The sequence below is a fragment of the Rissa tridactyla genome, chromosome 15 (genome assembly GCF_028500815.1).
Source record: "Rissa tridactyla isolate bRisTri1 chromosome 15, bRisTri1.patW.cur.20221130, whole genome shotgun sequence".
NCBI classification, from domain to species: Eukaryota; Metazoa; Chordata; class Aves; order Charadriiformes; family Laridae; genus Rissa; species Rissa tridactyla.
This window is the reverse complement of record NC_071480.1, coordinates 5706120-5722812: the sequence shown is the minus strand read 5'-3', so window position 1 is coordinate 5722812 and position 16693 is coordinate 5706120. Positions and strand designations below refer to the sequence as shown.

The window sequence follows — 16693 nt, the reverse complement described above, 5'->3', positions numbered from 1 at the left end:
ACTCGAGAGTCTTAAGAACAGGGCATTTCCCTGAGCTGTCTCTAATGCAAAAGTTATTTAGCAATAGCTACATGCTTATGTAAATTTTGCTCCAGGGAAGAAAGAACTCTCTAACTCTATTCTTTCAGACCCAGAGGCACAAAAATAGAATATTTCCAAATAGAATGTTTCCCAAGTCTCTATATTTTTGGCATTCTCAAAGAATAAGCAATGCTAGGATTGTCTATTGGCGTTATTTTTTTCAAAAGGTGTTGTTGCTTAGTGGTTTGGTGCTAAAGGTGTAGAAAAAGCAGTGTTGATATAAGGAGAAGAAAAAAATTCCTAAGTCTGCAGATACCGAGGGCGCTGACCTCTTTCTGATGGTACTGTGTCTCCTCTCTTTTTCAGTGGCACAGAGTATTCTAATGTGGCCTGTCTGATACCAGTTTTTTTCCTTCTCACCAGCAGCACTGTGGATAGTTCAAAGTTCAGAAGTTCTGTTATCATAAGACTTTCTTTTTCTTTTTAGAATGTAGTGCTGTCCTCCCACCCCCAGCTGCTAATTTTTTCTTTTCTTCCAAATATTTCAAATACGTGTTTTTGGGTAGTCTTGTTAAGCTGGAAAGGAACTATTCTGTTAGCTCTGCATGTGTTAGTCTGAACTTTCAGTATCAGTCTGAACTGATACATAACTACGATCTTATGAAAACTGGGCTCTGTATTGATGTTTGTCAGCTTAATCACCCTGTTGATGATGACATTATCAATACCCTGACAAATACATGACCTACAGAAGAAGAGCTGTTTGTCGAAGATATAGTAAGAACAAGGGCTTCAACTAACCTATTTTACCATTAGCTGCATGTACAATTTATTAAATATTCTCTATTTTCAAGCAAACTTACTGTTCTGACAGCATGTCCTCCCTCACCTTGTTTACCTCCCTGCATCTGGCCTGGAGGCAGGGATGGCTGATAGCTTTCCTTGGACCTGGATGTTGTGTGACTACTAGGGGGTGCTCCAGAGTAATGAAAGATATCATTTTCTTCTCTTCCCATAGAGGCTGAAATTATCCTCTCAATCCTTGACTTGGTTGGTTACAACCAGAGGGTAGATTCAGACTTGTGTCTCCTGCTCGGCAGGAAGATATACTTGCTACCAAACAGCCAGGCCACCCTTAATGGTGATTTGTATAGCTTGGGGAACATGTCCTGGAGATGATCCTGATTGATACAGCTCATGAAGGTCGGGCCCAAAGTGGGTTATGCAGACAATTGGAAGGTGTGGTGTGTTTCTTCTGTGATTACTAAGAAACTAGGTTTTGTTTTCCTTGCACCATGCTATTTCTAAAGCAAAACCAGACTTGACAGTCGTCATTGCTTGCACACCACTGATTTTCTCTAATTTGTAGGTGGCTTAATTATTTATAAGAGAGGGAGTCACATACTTCTCAACAGTTCAACAGGTTGGGTAAGTTGGTGTATGCTGCATGTCCTCATTAAAGTGAAGAGACCATGGCGTAACTTTGATTGCCTGGATACTCCAATAGACAGGCTTCTTACTTTCAGTATTGTTAGCTGCTGACATTGAAATGGCTATGCAGGTGGCAAACCAAGCTTATTAATTATTTTGTTTGTATCAGATTTTTTGAAATGGTGTGCCTTGGATATTTTTCTTCCTTCAAGGCAGGAAGTTTAGGCTGAATACCGTAATGCTGATTTGTCCATTTTTCTACATGTTTTTTTTTAAAAACATTTTCTGTTCATGCATCATGTACTTTTAATTTTAGTATAACCCCTGTAAGCTCTAGGTTTGCAGGATTTTTCTGAGGCAGTAACTTTGCCTTATGTGCGTGACTGTTTGTAGCACATGGCAGAAGAAAATACACCGCTTTCCCTCCCCACCCACCCTGCCCCAAAGGTCAGTATTGGTTAAAGTGCTCTTTTATTTTCCCTGGAAAACATATCTAGTAAGCTCAGAAGTTTGGGAGATCTGGGCTTGTGAATGCTTTTGCATGCTTTGACTCTTGAAGTAATGAAAACTTCTTTTCTTGACATTTTTACAATCGGAACCCGTCCCCCCCGCCCCGCCGCTGGATTTCCTGCTATATTGTATATCTAAAGAGTAGTTCTCAACAGTTTGGTATTATCATCTATTTGCTTCTATAAAAATTGGATTTTTTTGTAAAAATAGCTGTTAAACCTTTCTCTGATACAGAGAAATAATCACTTACAACAGTCTACCAGATTATTGGTGTTTCGGTATCTGCCCTGCAATGTACATCAGGGTGTGAACACAGAACTTTTTTTTTTCTTTCAAACATTTGGCATTTTCAACTGTGTTTATTCCAAAGTCAGTAGGTAGCATATTCTGTTGAACAAAAACCACGTAAATCGTAAGTCCTATTTTTTTAAGTTTAGTGATTAATTTAAACACAGTAGCTACATTGTTCTTTGGTTAATTTTTACATCCCCTAAAAACTCGCAGTGATAAAATCCCTTAATCCATATCTCGGTTGATTTACAGCAGTTGCTATGATGTTTTTGACATCTGAAAGTATATTATAAATTCTTGCAGTATTTTGTTTGAGAATAGATGTTCTGTCTTGAAAATTAGGTATGAAAATAGTTTGTTGTTTAAGTATGTAGTGAAACTTGTAGGGAAACAATGTATGTTTCACTTTTTTGTTCAGAAAATAGTAGAAATGGTTGTGAAACAGAATTTGTCAAGTTCACTGTTCTAAATTGACTCATAGGTGTGTGAGGCTGTTTTCTTACTTTCTTTAGAAAAACATTAAAAACAATTATTGTACAATATTTGAAGAGTTTTCTCATTTCCTGCTTGTGTGTGTGTAAATTTCTTCCCACATCTTGCTTAGAGGTGATACCTTCTAGTTATGTTTTTCCCGAGGAATCAGAGCTGAAATCAAAGTTGGTCTTGAGGATGCGAAAAGTCACAGAGAAGCTTGTAGAAAGGTGCCAGAATTTAGGAACTACCTAAGACTGAAAACGTGTAGATGTTTTGAGGATTATGTTCCATTTTAGCAGGAGGTCCCAGACGGTATTCTGAGAAGTGGGAGCATTCCCAAGGCTACATTAAAAAAGCTGTTTCTTTACATTATCCCTACTTCAGGAATTATACTGTATTTTGTTTGAATATGCTTGAATATAATCCTAATAATTTGGAGGCAGCCTGTGTGTGCCTTAAAACAGTATTTGCTCTTAGCTGGGCTTTTATACGGAAAGGAGAAGTAATTGTGCAGATGAGGTGCTGCAGAAATGCTGCAGTATCTCCCAGCATCCACTGCAAACTTGCTAACCTTGTGAAGAAACCAACTGATAGGTTTTTAAAGCAGAACACTGGAACAAAGTGATGAAAATATGAGTTTTTACATGTTTCAGCAAAGAGGCAGAAAAATTTTAGGGTGCTCTGGATTTGTTAATTATACCGAAGATTTGCAGATTTTCTGTCATCTTTTCTTTGGGCTTTTTAATACGTGCAGAGTATTGTGGTATGTTAGTGGGAAATATTATATAAACTGATATTTTATATCAGTTTTTGTACTGATATGGTATATTGACAAAAGCTATGCTATATTTATACCTTCTGAGTTGGTAGTTACTTCTACTGGCTGTTCTTGTCAGCCTGAAGTAGTGCTGTAGCATTTCTGCTTTGTAAATGTAGGTTTTAAAGGATGCCTTGCAATTGCCTAGTTACTTGTAAAAACATCAAAAATCTTAAATAATTCAATATATATTACCAAATTCCCTTGTAGAGCTTGTAGTAGAGCTGATCAGAAGTGCTAATTTAGGATCCTAAAATGCAATTTAGTAACAAAACAAAATAGAATGGGTACATAGCCTGAAGGTGTTTTTATTGCCTTTGTTGCTCTTAACCACACCTGCAGTACGGGAGGCATGTGTGTATTTGGTATGTGTGAGAAAGTACATATTTTTAAGGTAAGTCTGTTCTTGTTTAACTCCTAGGCGTATTTATTGAGGAAGATTTTTTTTCTTCTGGTTAATGACAAAGCAAGGAAAAATAAGTGACTGAACACAGTAGCTTTGATGCATACTAAGTGAATGGAGGAAACTTTAAATGTGTAACATGTTTTTGTCAGGTGTTAATAGTCCATTTGTCTCACTGTAGTGCTGGGATTTAATCTTACTTGGATATTTAATCGTATATAAAATTATTTTGGAAGCTCTTTGCTTCTTTAAATCCCTGGGCACGGGAATTAAAGTTTGCCTGTTGGAGGTATACTTGTAGCGGGCTTGCAGTCAGGGATTTCTGTAGCTAGTTTTGTCTAGTTTAACATGGAGTTCTCAAAAGCTCTTGGAGGAATAGGGTAAAATACTCAGCAGCTTAACCTGTACTGCGTCCTGTCTGTCAGAGAGTGGTTGCTACTAATAGCTAAGCTCACTCACACGTGTCCTCCTGTCCTGCGTCGTAGCTGTGACCAGTGTTGATGAGTACTATGTCCTGGGTTGTCTACATCGTAAGCAAGGCTTGTTCCATTTGGAGACATTTGGTGTCAGGAAGTCCCAAACAGGATACAGAGTACTCCTGGTTCTTCTGCCTTTATTCATGTTCTGCAAATTCTGTTTCACTTTTTAGAGGTTCAAAGCAACATGAGCTGTTTGAGAGAATAGGTGCTGTGGTTGCACCTGCATTGAGCTTGTGTGACCAAGCGCACTGAGCTGGATGGTTCGGAGAGCTGAGCTGGCTGAAAACTAGTGGCTCTTTTTTCTGTCTTTTTTTTTTTCTTTTTTTCTTTTTTATTCTTTCTTGAGTGTTTTTTGGCTAACTTGGTTCCCTGAGTTGGCTGCCTGTGTGATTGTATGGATAGGAGGGGAGGACTGGGGTACAGTATCCTTGACTTGCACTGACTTACAAAAAAAGTAAAACTGCACCCTGATATGATACTCTTTTCCTTTTATACTATTAAATTAGGAAATATGACAGATTATTGCAAGAACATTAAAAGGAATTTTAGAACTACATGCTTGATATATTGTGCTTTAGAATCTCTGTATTCTCATGTCTATTTTCTATATTTTTATTGTAGGCACAGTTATTTAAACATGGCAAAAGAGAAGATTGTTTGCCATACGGTAAGTTTGTAATAGCCTGATTTTTGTTTTTAAAACCATTCCAATAAAAAAAAGGAAAGAAATATTAAACTGATAACAAATGGTGCTGTAAAGAGTGAAATCAACAGGGAAGTTATAAAGCATGCAAAATGAGGGGGAAAAAAGAAGAGATAACAAAGTGAGGGAGGAGCAGACGCAACTGGGGAATGTTACGTTGGAACAGCTCATCAAAGAATTTGGCAGGTGATCACATTGGCCATTGCTATAATACAGGACCTGAACACAGAACATATAAACTACAAGATGTGGAAAATATTTGTAAAAATAAACTAGTTTTATACATATTACTGCTGAAAATTTTGCAGAAGATCTTCAAGTATTAACCTAAGCACATGATTTCTGAAAACCTAAAGAAGTCTAAAGAACCTGCTGTGTACGGGACCCATCTGGAATCATGTAGTGATATTGCTGAAATGAGAAAAAACTTCTAGTGAAAAGAGATTGTAATGGATGCAGTTAGGGATAGACAGGTACCTGAAAGGAGAGCACAGAAGTTTCTGAACGGTGTGGCTGCATGTAGGAATTAGATTAATCTCATGGTAAAATCTGGAATATGGTCAGAAATGACTGAAAAATACTAGTTTGTTTTTTATCGATAGCAGTAAAGAGAGGTAGGGAAAGATGATGGCTAATTACAAAACTCTACAAAAGACCTTGTCAGTTTTGTGGAGCTTATCAGTGCACCAGCAATATGGTTTGTGCTATTCACAGGAATCAAGCAATAATGTAAACTTACTACGCTTATGACTTCACTTAATGGAATTACTTTAACTTCCAAGAAGAAACTTCGTATATCTACTGCTGAAAACAGTTTTGTTATCCCAGTTACTAAGTCTGAGGTGCAGACGCTTCCTTACAAAATGCCTGAGATATGAGTAAAGGTGGAGGTAAGATAGTGAAGACAAACAGAACGGAATGACAGATGTGCTGTGCAGCTGGTCAGGAGCAAACAGAAAATATTGAGGAATGTCATCACTCAGAAATAGCAAACAGCACTGTGGAAGCTCGAAGAGCAATAAGACTGACAGATAAGGAGAATAATAAACAGACTAGATAAAATATGCTGTAACACAAAATTATGTAACTCAAAAGATGCGATTGTACAACAAAATAGTCATAATTGTTATGAAAAGAAGATATTTGGCTCACAACAGTAACCCTGATGGTAAAATTAGATGTTCTGCCCTTCAGCATATAAAAAGAATATTAAGTAGTTATGAGTTGGTAATAAGAGAAAAATTGGGGGCATACCAATGAATAGGTTTACCATAGAAAAGAGAGAACTCTCACAACGAAGAAGCAAATATTCAGTCAGAGACTGTTGGGGATAAGAAAAAGTGAGAGACAAAAAATAACAAAGATTTTTAATTATTACAGGTTATAACAGATCCGAGGATCAAATAGGAAAAAAATAGACAAATGTCAAAGGAAGATACTGTTTGAAATCTTTTGCAACATAGAAGTTGATTTAAAAATAAGCACTGGTCCTGAAGCTGTTTGCATGGGTCTCTAGATATTTTAGTGATTCAAGAGTTGACAGGACTTGGAAGAGGCTTATATTTATATATTCTTTTTTTTTTTCTGTCTGTGAATATTGACGTTTCTACAGTCTTTTCCTTCTAAACAATTAGTCTCTCTAGCTTTTCCAGCTGCAAAAACCTCCAGGTTGCTGGAAGGCTATTGAAGTAATAGTCATTATTGGCTTTACCTTTTTGTCTGGGTGTATTATTTTATTAAAATTTTAGTATGTCAGGATAAATCATAAGCCTTTTTAAAAACTGAGAAGATTTTTAAGTCACATCCTACAATTTCTCAGACTTTGAAACAATTGTTATTTCTTTGATCTCTTAGTATTTTGAAAACCCTGGTATGAGACTGGAGTTAAAGGGTTGCAGAGTATTTTGCCAGTATAATTCCATATTTGTAGTGCTTATAGCAAGAGTGATAGGTCCTTCGGAGCCCAAGTTGTTGGTCTCTTATTAACTAATGATCAGCCTTCAAAGCAATCATTAATTATTTCAGGCTGAAAGTGCAAAAGGACTGTTTCATTTGTCACAGGAATGTGTTCCTTGTGAAAATTTTGATTCCTGCAACTTTATACTCATTAATCCAAGTTTCTCCTTTCGTCTATGTTTTTTTACTTTGCTGGACAAATAACTTTGTTACCTTTGATGTGCCCAAATGAAAGGTTTTGTTGCTGATTGTTTACACATACACAGTATTTCTCATGTCTAAATGTTTATGGACATTCATCGTCATAAAAATTTCTGTGCCAGAGGAGTTAAGTTGGTGCTGCCTGCAAATAATAAATGAAGAAAGGGAACGCTTTCTTAGTGTGCAGAAACTGCCTGCAGAGTAAATGAGTTAGGTTTTCTGACTCCTGGTTCTGTTAGACTACTGAAAATTCTTAGACCCTGAAAGATACTTGAACGGCTTACTTTCAGTGAGAATTAGAGGCATAAATACTCTCAGAATCTAGATTCATTATAATTTTCATAGTCAAAACTAATCCTTAAAGCAATCCTTCCTGTTTGGTAGGTGAAGGATTTGACCAGTGTCAAAGCTATTACAAAGTAGGTAATAAGGCATTTCCATTTCAGTAATACCTTTAAGAATCTAAATCTTCCAAAGAATTTTGAAAAGCTTAGAAAATTTTCTTACTGAGATTTTTTAAAAACAGTTTTTCTAGTGTGTTTATTTTCTTTTAACAGCTGCTACTGTACTTGAGTGTCTTGATAACTGCAAGCTGTCAGAAAGTAATCAGATGGTTCTTCGGAAGCTAGGGATGAAACTTGTTCAACGACTTGGAATGACATTTGTGAAACCGAAGGTAGCGAAATGGAGGTTAGTTTAAACTTGAAACAGTTTTAAAAAAAAAAATCCAAAGTCACTCGGAAAACTTAAAAATACTTAAATCCTTACATTTGACTGCTGGCCCTCTGCCCTCCCAACTTTCCCTTCCCTAAAAGAAATCCCTGTGTAATTTGTGAATAAACACATTCTTCATTTGTACTGTTTGGGAAAAGTAGATTTCTTCCACTGTATTTAGTTTCCTGTAATTTTTTCCAATTTTGGTATAGTAAATTAGTGCTGTGACAATCCAAATCTTTTGACTTTTCATGTTGCACATTACACAAGCAGAAGCCTGTTCCTATATAATGCATAACTCGGTAAAGATGGGAAGACAGTGACCTTTGTTACTGAAGTTGATTTAGTACAATTTTGTAAGAGGGAACATAACTTTTTCCATTACATAGTTCTACCCTGATTCGATAGAAAGTTCACAGGGGAAAAGTGGTTTGCAATCCCACTTTCGTTTTGCATATTAGTCAGGTTTTGGTGTCTGGTTTTACTTATTGCCAGAGGGCAAACTCTTTTCTAGATTTCTCGCACTGATATTTTAAAATTGCAGGCTCCCTTGGTGACTATTTTTATTGTATTTCTTTTACCAACTTTTGAGAACGTCCTTAGGCATAGAAAATTCTTTTTAGGTGGAGAGCGTACCTTGCCCAATGGCAAAAGTCAGTTTAGCATGTAAAATATCTTTTGTAAGAATGTATCTACACCACAGGCTAAATATCTGAGTACAGCTTGGGCAGAAAGTACTGAGCTAGCTTTAACATTTAAAAAACAATTTTTAATGAGTTGATTTTATTAATTTTTTTTAAGGTTTTGGAGAGGTGTTTGGAGCATGGGAATTTTGCCTCTCTCTATTGTCAGCAGTGGAAAGTAGGTTATACTGAAACAGGAAAGGGAGAGATAATGAAAAGGAACCATTTAAATAGTCTATCTCTTCTCACCTCGGAAAACAGACAACTGGGTCAGGAGGAAAGAGAATGGGATACTTTTGCCCTTTCCTTTAAAGCAACCACTAAATAACTGGAGAGCTGTACGCTGGGAGGAGGAGTAACTTGACAAGCAGGCTTTATGACAGTATGTACCTGTTTCAGTTGGAACTTAAATCAGAAAAATGAATTAAATCAGAAACTGTGTCTGTTTCTTGTGCAGATACCAACGTGGCTGTCGGTCTCTGGCTGCCAATCTGCAAGCTCCTGGTTCAGTTGTGCAGAATCAGATGATAACAGTTGCTGCTAATGAAGCTGACGATGAAGAGGAATATGACATTCCAGCAGAGATTGAAAATGTTGTAGGTGTGTTAAAACTGGACAGAAATCATTGTAAGGCCAGCGAATTAAACATACATTGGGAAACAGCCTGCTCAGTGCTAAGGAGGTCATATGGGTATCTGTGCTAATGTGAACAATTAGAAAGCCTATAAAATTTCAATCTATGCAACTGATTAAAATATACTATATTTTTGTCAAATGATTTGCATTTTAGCATCTCAAGCAGAAACTCAATACTGTAGCATTTGTTGTGGGATTGGGGGATGGAGTTACTGAAATACATTTTACCAAGTTTATCCAGTAATATGAAAGAGATATCTTGAACCTTTCACAGATGGAAGGATGAATTAAAACGCGTAATGAAAAACAAAACAAAAAAATCGTGTTACATGAAAGCTGAAGAGTTATGGTTGAAATTTTTAAGCTGTGGTAGTACGGTAGTAGCAAAGGAACAGCTTTTTTTTTTTTTTTTTATTAGTATGTAGTCATACAGCAGGTCCTCTGCTAGTTTGCTGGTGGATATGCTGTAAATAAATAGGCAAAAATTGCATCAGAAGACCTTTATAACTGAATAATCTAATAAACCACTGAAAAAAGCACTGCGACCTCCATATTTGAATGTTCCACAGTATTTAAAATTTCAAACCAGTTCTCTGTTAGAAAATGATTTTGACATCTTTCTTGTTTCGTTGAGTTCAAGTTCTACTTGTATAGCAAATAGAAGAAATCTGGATGCAAATATTTTTATTTAAACTAGGGGACAGTTATGTTAAGAGGAAGATGAATTTTGAACATTTTAAAGAAGACTTTCTGTTGTTAAATTAAAATAATCTGTTTTGTTTAAATAAAATTATCTGCAGAGCAATTGTTGGTTGGACTGAAAGACAAAGACACTATTGTCAGGTGGTCTGCAGCAAAAGGGTAGGTTTCTTATGGTTACTCTAAACTAATTAAAGTAAAGAACATAGAAATATGGTCTGATGTAATCCACGATTGATAATTTGTGTGTATTGTCAATATTCACAGTTACTTCAAATGGCTTTAGCCCAGCTCATGGTATGAAGCCACGTTTGTGTCTTTTTCTGGGTGCATATGAAATTGGGCTAGTCTTCAGGAAAATTTTGGATATGGTTGGAAATAAACATTCTGGATAAGACTTGACTTGAAGGGTGTAAAGTAGCATTTCTTCAAAATACGTTTTTCTCTTCCACTTTAAAAAATGTATTTCTGTGTTAAGTTCGCTACTGTGTAGCTTTTGCTTCAAGTTTGAGATAGTTGTTTTAGGGTAATGGTGTTAGCGTAGTGCATTGTCATCTTGAAGTCAGTCATTTTACTGTAAATTTCCAGTAACTAAATTTTTTGTTGGACTTACTCATCAAATGCAGTACTAATGAATCACTGTATGCTTGTTTTTTTTTCTCTTTCAACTTCTCTAGAATTGGTAGAATAACTGGAAGACTTCCAAAAGAATTAGCCGATGACGTGATTGGGTCTCTGTTGGACTGTTTTAGGTAAAAATCTTATTTCACATTTTGCATGCATCTGAAACATGTCCACTTATGAAGTGGGAGGACAACAGTTAGGAAGACAGGTCTAAGAATCTGTAAATTTTGTTACCTTTCTCCCAGATTTCAAAATCTTCTAAGGCATGGATGTGCTAAGGCTGTTCAATAAAGAAATTATTCCTAATCCTTCATCTTGACCCCATTCTAAAGTAATGTGGAAGAACTGAAGTTGAACTTTGGAAAAATAAAAATAGAAGATGCTCATTAACTTGCTGCTTTAAAAATTTCTGGTATGCTCATGTCTTGAGTGTTGTGTGCATCTTCAGAAACGTAGTAGAACTGGAAATGGTTTTCAAAAGGGTTCTGAGGATCACCAGAGATAAGAAGCAATCTTCATGTGAGGGGAGGCTAAAACATCTAGGAAGAGTGAGGAATAAATGGGCCATAATAGAGGTTTATGAAATCATAAATGGAAATGATTTCGCTCTAGATTATATATTATTAGAAGCAAACTAAAGTAGCAGGTGGCAGGATTAAAATAAAGAAAAGGTGGTGGTTATTCACACAGCACATAGTTAAACTGTAAAAACTTCTTGCTGCAGGATGTCGGTGGATGCTAAGAGTATATGCCTGAACAAAAAATATTTTTCTTTTCTGAAAACTTGTCCACAATCTGCCAGAGTTTGGAAGAGTTCTGGAGAGTGGTGCAATCGGCTTGTTCTTAGACTATACCAAGGGACGTACTGTCGGGCATGTTAGAGAGGCTTTTGGGCTAGCTGAAACTTTGGTTTGATCACTTATAGCTGCTAAGATGTTCTTTTGATGCGCATTAATGTTGGATGTCTTGTTTCCGCATGTATGTAGAGCATGTAAAGTATTGAATTATTAAGCAAGTATCATATGCTTTTTTTAATATCAGCTTGCTTATCAGGTCCGCATTGAGTACTTGAACTTTAAGATCTAAACTAGCGTTTTAGACTAAGCTAATGACAAAAAGAATAATTTCTTTATTGGCAAAAAAGTCTTGTTAATGTTCAAATTGCCAGTCGGATATACTCAGTTTTAGAAAATCTTCTCATATTGGTTGTGAGTACAAATTAAAAATACCAGCTCAAAGGATAACACGTGAAAAAAGAAGATAGTCTGAAAAACTTGCAAGGAAAGTATCTACTTAGCTGATACTTCCACTGTGTTACTGTGATTAATTTAAGAGGTGCTGCTGATCTCAATTATCCCTGGAGCTTCAAAGACCTGTACTCGCGGTGTTTTCTTTCCTTGTTTTTCAAGTCATAGGGATGAGTAATCCAACTAGTAATTGAGTGACCTGCTTTCTTCAGAAACACCTGGGAACAAATGTAGACAAGGACAAAGGGAATCTCTTCTGTATTCTTTGCACTAAATATTTAGTGATCAAAATAAAAATAATTCAGTTGCTCATCAGAGGCACTTTAAGTTATATATCTTGGGATAAGAAGAAAGGATTTCTTATATATAGATAGATTAAAAGGCAAGACACAGGGAAGAAATAAGTGATGATTTTTCACAGTGCAGTGAGATTATCAGCACTGTCCCGCAGGGGTCTGTGTGAGCCCTGTTACTTATAAAGGATCCTAGAAAAAAGGAGAACAATGGAGTGAGGAAATGAATTGATGATTTAAAATTAGCTAATGTAGTGAAAACTAAAGGTGACAGAAAAGAAAATGTTTTATAAGCCTAAGTTAAGTAACTAGACAGTAAATGAAATATGGAATATAATGTCTAATGAATGCAAACCAATGCACTTAGGGAAGAATGCAGCTAGCTATAAAACAGTTGTTACTACTCAGGAAAGAGATCTTGAAGTTACTGATAGTTCTGTCAAAATGTCAGTGAAGAGCTCAGCAGCTGTCAGAAAAAGGAAGGCAAATTGGACGTTGGGTATTATTAGGAAAGGAAGAGATAACAAAACTGAATCACTGCAATGTAATTTAACTGATGGGGATGCTTCCAACTAGAAAGAATAAGTGGAGGGATATAACGGAGATATATAAAATCATAAATACGAAAGAAAGAGGGAAAGCGACTCATTGTTTACAATTCACTCTTTCTCATAATGCGAGAACTGGGAAGCATCAGGAAGTACATTTTCACGCAATTATAATTAAACTGTGGAAGTCATTGCCACGGGATGTTATGGAAGCCAAATGTGTAAAGGGAGTTCAAAAAGGGATTATAGAAATTAATGGCAGAGAGTCCCATCGTGGGTTGTTAAATATGACTTTCTGGCTGCAACCTCTGGCTCGGGAAGTCTCCGTCCTGCTGATTGCCAAAGCTAGGAGGAGGCTAATAAGGGAATGATTCTTTATGCTTCGTCTTTGGCCAAACATCTGCTATTGGTCCGTGTCAGAGACAGGATAATGGCAGACATGAAGCTTTGATATGACCTAGTCTGTCTGTTCAACATTTTGTTCTTAGATTCCTGTTCCTAGTTTAATATAAAATGAACTTTTTGCATGTTTAGTCATGCTGCATGCAACCTTTCCCCTTTTCACTCCTTTATCTACCAGTCCACCAAAATTTGCATACCATTTTTGATATTTTTTGCTGTGTTCACTAAAAGTTACTCTGTTTTGTTTTATGTTTTTTAAAGGTGAATAAACACCACTGTTTGTTCACTGCATAAGCTCGTATAATGTGTTTATTGGAAACTATGGCTTGAGCCTCCTATGCTAGTTAAGGACTGTATTTGGGTATGTTCTGTAAATCTGCATCTTCTGCCAGTATACTAGAAAGTTGTTTTCTTTTTCTGGATGAGTTTCAGGTATTGTACTCTTCTGTATTGAGTTTACATTTATATTGATAAATGAGTTTTTTTGCATATTTGGTCATGTTTCTAGCAGTACTTATGTTGCACAAAATGGTAAAGAGACATGTTCAACTTGTCATTCTTATATTTTAGAAGTCTAACAGGATTAATAACACAATAAACACATGCTGGTTTGGATTATGTGTCTTTTAAAATGTTAGGAATTTACCATGAAAAATGAAAGCTGAAAAGGGAAGGCTAGTCTTAACAAAACTTGTCTTTGTTCTAAAATTAGTTTCCAGGAAACAGACAATGCATGGCATGGTGGATGCCTGGCTCTGGCTGAATTAGGCAGAAGAGGATTGTTACTCCCTTCCCGAATTTCAGATGGTGAGTTGTAGCTGCTGAATGTTAGTAACTTCATGAATTAACAGTTTATAGTATTAGAGATTGTGTGGCAATAGACTGGAATTTGCTGATGCGAATGTGTTGAATAATGTCTGTAGTATTGAATTCTAGAGGAAAAATACGCCTATGGGGATATTTAAGATACTTCTGTCAAAAGCACTGTCTTGGGTGTGCCTTTTTTATACCTAATAAATTTTTCTTTCCAAAATTAAATTAGTTTCTTGGGGTTTTCTTCTTTCTTCCTCCCTCCCCTGTTTCTTTGTACAGTTGTATAAAATTAATTCTGTATGTCTCTATATTGTGTCAGTGTCATTACTTAAATAGAATATATTAAATAATTGATGACTAACTTGCACTTTAAAGCTAGTAGCTTGTGCTGTTTGTTTCTCATTAAATTTCAGAGGCCAATTTTCCATATTTTATACAATGAATTGTTGAAGTTTTTAAAGGGTTTTTGAAATATCAGGATGGAAAGAAAAATAACAGGGCAGAGGAATTGTTTCTTTTTGTGTTCTGTATGTATCAACACCCACTGAAGTACAGAGATACTAATGTGAAAGTAGTAGTTCTCTGTTTTGTGATTTTGGTCAATCGTTTATAGAGTTGAAATGACAAAAGCATAATGCAGTAGTCCACATCCACTGTTGGGCACTTTTACAGCAATATCTCGGGCTAGATGGTTCTTTTGTTCTCATCTGGTACTCCTGTGTTGATCAGAGAAGTTGAACACTAATTTTCAAAAATGTTTCAGAACTGGTGTTTCACACTAGTAAGTTGAGTTGCCAAATCTTTTCTATTCTGAAGATCTGTTGACTTACAAACCTTATGAAGAACGACTGAGGGAGCTGGGGTTGTTTAGCCTGGAGAAGAGGAGGCTGAGGGGAGACCTTATCACCCTCTACAACTACCTGAAAGGAGGTTGTAGAGAGATGGGGGCTGACCTCTTCTCCCTGGTGACAAGTGATAGGACGAGAGGAGATGGGTTCAAGTTACGTGAGGGGAAGTTTAGATTGGATATTAGGAAACATTTTTTCACTGAAAGGGTTATTAAACATTGGAATAGGCTGCCCAGGGAGGTGGTGGATTCACCATCCCTGGAGGTGTTTAAAAAAAGGGTAGATGGGGCACTTAGGGACATGGTTTAGAAGTGGCTTTTGTCAGGGTAGGTTAAAGGTTGGACTTGATGATCTTAAAGGTCCCTTCCAACCTCAGCGATTCTATGATTCTATTCTATGACTTGTTCTAGAAGTATGGTATTTAATACAGTTTATTATTCTGTCGTCATGGAAAAAGTTCATGTCCAATATAGTATCTGTTCTGCGTGGGAGAATTTTTGTGCAGCTAGCCTTCAGTTGGTTTCCCTTTTCTAATTACTTTTGCCCTTGTATGATAAAAATGAAACAGTTAAAAAATCCCCAACTTTAAGAATGGGAAATCATCCAAAGGTAAGCCTCTATTTTAGTTATAACAAAACTGAAACTGTACGCCTCTATCAAGGAGTCAGGATAGCATCATGTAATAGAATTCTTTTTATCTAAACCGGAAGTTTATGCAAGTTTGATACTGTATAGGACTGCAAAAGACATGAGTGAATCCAAGCTCTGCCAGTGATTTGGCCTGTGCTGAGAAAGCATTTCTGTTCACTTTTTAGGTTGAGGTTTTTTGTATATGTACAATGGGGATGGTAGTTGTATCCTTCACGCCCTTCTTTTTCTGCAGAGGTGCAGTGAAAATATATTGCTGCATGCGAAAGTGATTTTACTAGGCATAGGTTTATATGCAAATTTTAAATTTGTCAGATTGGATAAGATGTATTCTTTTACTGAGGTGGAAGAATATAAAGCTAAGACGGGGAGGAGGGGAAGAAGGGAACACAATCATGGCAGCGAGGTCTTTCTGGGAAAGAGATAGGCATAAAGGTCTAAGGAAAAAAGGTTTTATAGGGATCGAAAGTTTCTTAATAACACAGTGCTAACATTCCAACAGTCGTTAAATAAGAGGATGGATAAGAAAACTAATCAGAGACTATATTGACTAAACTGCAACTCCTTTGGTTACCTGATACTCAAGAATGAGTTATACAGAAGGCAGAAATGTATGATATTGTGAAGGATGAGTAAAAGAGAATAGTCTGAATTTGTAGGGATAGAATTTGGAAAGACTTGGACATAAAATGGGATGCAGCTAGTGAAGACTATAACTGATAATGACAAATCATGTTATATCGTCATCAGAGTCAAACCTTCATAGTAAAATTACGCCACTTAAGGTACTCATTTTAGGACATCGCACTTAAAATAGTATATAAAGAAAGCTAGCCTAAAACAGCAGGAATCATGAGAAGAACAGAAAATGAGACAGACAGGGAAAGACTGAAAGAGCTAAGGTTACTTGGTTGAGAGAAGACAAAGCTGAAAGTTTATTCTCCTCTTTTACTTTTGGCAACTGTTTTCAGTGACCAGAAGACGATGACGGGTAATGGGTATAATTTGCAGCAAGAGAATAGTTAGATAAGCATTAGGTCTGATTTTCTTATTCTAAAGGAACTGGAGCCCTAGAATAATTTGTTTATGGACATTGAGTTAGAAAGATTTCTGTAAGGAAGGACAGAAATCAAGTTAATCGAGGTGTGGAGAGCTTTTGAGTAGTTAACCTTCATGGTTCCCTTCAGCCCAGTTTTTATTTAATTTGAGGAATGGAGATGAGGTAGGCTTCATCCCTGGAACTTCTTTCTAT

The 16693-nt window shown here is 36.4% G+C and overlaps 1 protein-coding gene across 1 annotated transcript in view; it reads left to right on the top strand.

Moving 5' to 3' along the window:
- TBCD (tubulin folding cofactor D) overlaps nt 1-16693 on the top strand; it is a 126388-nt gene that overhangs the window by 14274 nt on the left and 95421 nt on the right. The window contains exons 9-14 of the mRNA XM_054221202.1: nt 5048-5093; nt 7844-7976; nt 9141-9283; nt 10120-10180; nt 10696-10770; nt 13845-13939. Of these exons, the coding sequence (XP_054077177.1) occupies nt 5048-5093; nt 7844-7976; nt 9141-9283; nt 10120-10180; nt 10696-10770; nt 13845-13939 (553 nt within the window). The remainder of the gene's footprint in view (nt 1-5047; nt 5094-7843; nt 7977-9140; nt 9284-10119; nt 10181-10695; nt 10771-13844; nt 13940-16693) is intronic.